The 5,520-nt window shown below is 49.4% G+C and overlaps 1 protein-coding gene across 1 annotated transcript; it reads left to right on the forward strand.

Moving 5' to 3' along the window:
• The first annotated feature begins 1,260 nt into the window (after positions 1 to 1,260).
• Positions 1,261 to 5,161, forward strand: LOC143350662 (uncharacterized). Its single transcript, XM_076782681.1, has 4 exons — positions 1,261 to 3,651; positions 4,036 to 4,228; positions 4,718 to 4,984; positions 5,103 to 5,161. Exons 1-4 carry the CDS (start codon positions 1,261 to 1,263, stop codon positions 5,159 to 5,161), a joined length of 2,910 nt encoding a protein of 969 aa, XP_076638796.1.
• Positions 5,162 to 5,520: the final 359 nt, after the last annotated feature.

Consider the following 5,520-nt stretch of genomic DNA (forward strand, 5'->3'; position numbering starts at 1 on the left):
ACAGCTGAGGATTCATTAAAACTCAAACTAGCACTCATTAATTTTAGTCTTTGCTTATCAAACGAGTCGACTCTCGACTCGAATAAAAGCATTCAGGAGTTTCGTTCGGGAAAGTCCCAAACAAGCTCAATTTCTATTTTCTGTCTAGTTTGGAGGGCTCGAGAATACACCAATAAGGTGCTCGACCCCCCTCGTGCAGTATTATTTTGTCGTTTCAAGCGTATAAACGTTTGAAACACAGAGAAGTGGGCGAATACCGTTCAAACTTCTCTGTGATTGTCGTTCGGCTTAGGAGACACCGAAGGGAGGCACCTACGTGGTGAACCTCGAGGTGGGCTCACTGGAGTCAGGTCAGCGTCCACTTCGGACGCTTGACTTTCGGTCTTCGATTCCTTCCCTCTACAGACCCCGCCGGTGTAACGCTTAGAGGAGCACCTGTGCGGAGAGGTCAAGGAGTCGCGGGTCAGGCCCCCACGTAGTTCAAATACTGTCACGAATCACATCGAGTGGTGCATTCGTGCAGTGAACCACGTGCTGTCGGGCTTCGCAGTACAATTCTCGACCAACAAGTCATCTGTTGGAACGTTAAAGAGAAGCCGCAGATCGACGGTCGTGCCGTTGTCCTGCAGTGCGACTCGACGCACAGACTCCGTGGGCATACTCACGGGATCAGTGCATTTGGAGCCTTACAACCTCCACTTGCATCCCCGTCCACTAGACAATCGACTCAGTTCGGCGTCGAGAAGAAATTTAATTCTTTTCACGCCAGATATTAATTACAGTCCACTTGCGAGCTCGTATATTACGAGCGAGCGAAATTCTCCGCTCCTATACATTCGAATATCGAAGCCAGGAGCGTGAGGACACACACGCGGCGAATATACGTGTAACGTGTTTACGTGTCTAACACATTGCCGTGTTTTTCTGTTCACAGAACCTTGGCCTACCTCAACGTGCCGGTTCCGACCAGGAAATCGTTGAAAACAATTTAATAGGAATTTTCGATGTTTCTGATTGTTTATTTTATTTTTATTTTTATAATAAACAGTTTTTGAAAAAGAAAATCTTAAGTTCCCAACTCACTTCCCACAATAAAAATCCGATCCCTCTATCCGGACTTCGTCGTTAAAAGCATCAGCTTTTTAACATAAGGTCCTTCGAGCCGGATACTGAGGTAATCGGTAAAGGGAAGTGTTGGACATAATACACGAGAGTTTCTCCCGTGTACGGTTGTTTCGAAGTGTTTAACCTTCAACAGCCATGTCCGTTACTAAAGATCCCAAGTGGTCTGACCTTGAGGCACACCTCGAGGATTTGACCAGAGGGATGGAACGGATAAACAGGGCATCCATCAACCTTAAAAAGATGGGTCGAGCCAAGTACACAGAAAAAATTCTGGAGGAAAGGCTCAATTATGTAAACAGTCTGTGGCAACAGATGAACGATCAGTATAAGGTCGTGTGTAGGCTTCTCCCTCCTGGGGAACGACACTCTTACGAGCTGTTCCAACGGGATTTTATGGGGGAAACTGAAAACGAGTTTTTGGATTTTCAGGCTTATGTGTCTACGGAAATAACCCGTATCACGACTGGTCCAAGATCAGTAATGCCGGAAATCCAGCAATCAATACCGATCGAACTCCCGAAGATGAGGTTGGAGAAATTCGACGGGGATTCTTCGAAATGGGAACATTTCGAAGATCTATTTACCGCCGGAGTAATCAACAACCCCACTTTAACGGATGTACAGAGGTTACAATACCTGAACACCTGTATAACCGGGAGAGCCGCAGCCGCTATCGCATCGCTTGCGATAACGGATAAAAATTTCTCAGTGGCGTGGACGACCCTGAAAACAGAATTCGGGCTCCCACGCTTGGTGCTGATCAAGATTCTTGATCAGATACTGAGACTATCAAAAATCCGAAAAGGCGACCTGGCGAGTGTCCAGCAGGTCACCATCGGCTTTCGGCAAGCACTCGCTATACTTGCTAAAAAAGGAACTGTGGAAGAGCAGCTTAGCTGGCTGCTAACACACGTCGTAGCAAGTCAATTTGACGCTACGTTGCAAGGGGAATGGGAACGATCCCTCAAGATGTCAACGGAATATCCGTTGATTGAGGAGATCCTGAGATTCCTTGACCAGGAAGCACGCGCTATGACCGTCATTGAACATAACCGCAAAACTGCCTCAAAAAAGGAACATAAGCCACGAGTACGGAGTCATAACGCCGTCGTGGGCCCCCCCCCTGCGCAGCGGAAGTGCATAATTTGCGGACAAACGCATGCACTGACCGAATGCGGTGCATTTAAGAGTTTTTCCACAAGAGTGCGATACCAGCTCATAAGGGACAGACAAGGGTGTATAATCTGTCTGGCCCTAGATCATGACGCAAAGGGTTGCCGGAGCCAACACGTTTGTTCGAGATGCAGTGGCAGGCATCATGCCCTGTTGCATTTCGAGCAATACGAAAGAGAGGCTCCTAGCCAAAAGCCGAAAACGAAATTTTCGAACGGCAAGCGTGAGGAGCGGCGGGATAACGCCCCTCCACCGCGCCGTACGGCTAAGGCGAGAGCCGCCGATACCTCGACGACGCAAGCAACGACGTCACGGGCTACTACGTCACACTGTACTGCGAGTACAGACGTACCGAGGCCGGTGCTGTTAGCTACCGCGATCGTACGAGTGTACGGAGAAAACGGCGCGTCGCGTTTAACTCGCGCGCTGTTGGATCAAGGGTCCGAGACATCCTTCATCTCGGCGAGATTGAGGAATGACCTCAACCTCCCGAGGAGGAAAACCTCAGCCACGGTATCGGGCTTGGGGGGTGGTCGAACCCAACAAATTAAGTACAGTGTAGGGTTAAATCTGGGAGCGGCTAACGGGGTTACCCCGATGGTTTCGGCCAGAGCATACGTCGTGTCAAAAATCACGAACTATGCCTCGCCGTGTGTAAACGTGTTCAATGACGACGCGTTACGAAACCTTATGCTCGCAGACCCCGAACCCGCGTCCGGACAAAACATTGAAGTTTTGATCGGCGCGGATCTGTACGCCCAAGTTATTCGATCGGGATTCCGACGAATAGCGCCCGAAGGGCCAATTGCACAAGAAACTGCATTCGGCTGGATATTATCCGGACCAATAAATGCAGCAAGCAAGGCCCGGTGTCACGTGCGAACGTTGCATTGCAACGTACTTGAATCGCTGGATTACGCGATTCGACGGTTCTGGGAAATTGAAGAAATTCCCTCGACCTCAGTGCTTACAAAAGCTGAGGAAGAGTGTGAAACTCATTTCCAAAAGACTGTCGCACGGGATGCAACGGGACGGTTTATTGTCCGATTGCCGTTTAACCATCCGAAACCGGAAGAAGCGCTGGGAGATTCACTCCATATCGCTCTCTCCGCGCTGACCAGGATGAGAAGGAAATTGGACAAGGATCAGACCCTCGCACGAGAATATGAAGAATTTCTCGCGGAGTATGAGTCGTTGGAACACATGACTCGTATAGAGCCCTCTGAAAAATCCAGACTCTACATTCCGCATCGAGCGGTTATCCGAACGGAGAGTGCAACCACCAAACTGCGAGTCGTGTTTAACGCGACCAGCCGTACAGTGGGCGGACAATCCCTGAACGACATCCTACACGTAGGTCCGAAACTGCAGAACGACATCACGTCTGTTTTGACGAGATGGAGGCTGTACGAATACGTGCTGGTGGCCGATATCGAGAAAATGTTTCGGCAAATTCTCGTCGCCCCGCAGGATCGTCGTTTTCAGTGCATCTTATGGCGCACACCCGAAACCGAAGTGCTTAAAGCATTCGAGTTGAACACCGTTACGTACGGAACGGCGTGTGCACCGTATTTATCGATGCGTACTCTGCTCGAGTTGAAAAAACGGGACGGTGACAGATTTCCTCTCGCCGCTCCGATACTCGAGAAAGATATATACGTTGATGACGTATTTATGGGGGCACCCGACACGTCCTTGTTGGAAAAAATTCGTATTCAAGTTTGCGAACTCTTACAGGGCGGCGGGTTTAAATTGAGAAAGTGGGCTGGTAACTCGCAGAAATTACTACGAAACATCCCACAAAGCTCTCACTCCCACGCTGTCGACCTCACCTTGTTCGATGATTCCGAACTCAAGGTGCTTGGATTGCGATGGATACCATCGGGAGATTATTTCTATTTCAACCTGCAACGGTTCCAACCGGCTGCAGGTCCGATTACAAAGCGAACTTTGTTTTCTGAAATAGCCAAACTATACGATCCGCTCGGCTGGTTATCACCAGTCGTAATTCGCGCGAAGATTTTGATGCAGTCCCAATGGCTGGAGAAAATCCAGTGGGACGATCATGTCTCCGCGAATACGCTAAAAACGTGGAACACGTTTTGCGAGGATTGGAGCAGTTTGGAAAAAGTAAAATTTCCCAGATGGATCCGTTACGGAGCAGATGCAGTTTCGGTGGAATTACACGGATTCTGCGATGCTTCACTCGGAGCGTACTCGGCCGTCACGTATTTACGCGTGACGACCATGACCGAGGAAATTTTCACAACCTTGATCATGGCAAAAACGAGGGTGGCTCCGATTAAAACGCAGTCAATTCCGATTCTCGAATTGAACGGAGCCGTACTGCTTACCGAGCTCGCAGTGCACGTGGAACGGTCATTGTCCATAAAAATTGACCGTATAATCTGTTGGTCAGATTCCACCATTGCACTAGCTTGGTTGAAAAAACATGCTTCGACTTGGAAGGTTGTGATAGCCAACCGAGTCGCGAAAATCCAGACCATGCTTCCGAAAGCTGAATGGAGACATGTTCCCACCCGCTTCAATCCCGCGGATTTGAATTCGCGCGGTGTCGAAGCGGAGGAGCTCATTCAATCGAAGCTGTGGATTTCTGGTCCAGCATGGTTAAGACAACGAGAGGAAAATTGGCCGAAAACGCCTGATTCCATCGATACGACCGAGGGCAAGCGCATTCCGCACGCCCACGTTGCAACTCCAGACAAGGAATGGGAATTTGTATTCCGATTCTCAACCTGGAGTAAGCTACTTCGCGTGACTGCATATTGTCTCCGATTACGTAGACCGATGCAAGGTGAGCGAAGGTCGTTCGATGCCAACGTTGTCGAAGCATCAGAATTGAAGCTGGCCAAGGAAAGAATCGTCCGCTACATCCAGCGAACGCATTTTGCGGGCGAGTACCAGTGTTTAAAAAAGCACAGGGAAATTCCCGCAAAATCTCCGTTAAAAAGTCTGAACCCTTTCCTCGACACGAATGACGTTTTGAGGGTCGGTGGACGACTGGAGAATGCGACGCTGGCATGGGAAGCGAAGCACCCCATAATTCTGCCAAAACACCATGTGTCTACCATGATAATTCGGCAGTGCCACGTAAATACGTTGCACGGGGGCTTGCAGCTGACGATATCCATGGTAAAGCAACAATTTTGGATCCTCGGTTGCCGAACCACGGCTCGCAAGGTCATCCATCAATGTATGAAA

This window comes from Colletes latitarsis, unplaced genomic scaffold, assembly GCF_051014445.1.
Source record: "Colletes latitarsis isolate SP2378_abdomen unplaced genomic scaffold, iyColLati1 scaffold0013, whole genome shotgun sequence".
In the NCBI taxonomy this organism is placed as follows: domain Eukaryota; kingdom Metazoa; phylum Arthropoda; class Insecta; order Hymenoptera; family Colletidae; genus Colletes; species Colletes latitarsis.

What these genes read in the sequence shown, in the direction of transcription:
- LOC143350662 (XM_076782681.1), top strand. Translation starts at nt 1,261, where the DNA reads ATGTCCGTTACTAAAGATCCCAAGTGGTCTGACCTTGAGGCACACCTC. An exon ending in CCCTGAACGACATCCTACAC is followed by an intron (nt 3,652 to 4,035) that starts GTAGGTCCGAAA and finishes GAACTCTTACAG; the next exon opens with GGCGGCGGGTTTAAATTGAG. An exon ending in TTCCATCGATACGACCGAGG is followed by an intron (nt 4,985 to 5,102) that starts GCAAGCGCATTC and finishes CCGATTACGTAG; the next exon opens with ACCGATGCAAGGTGAGCGAA.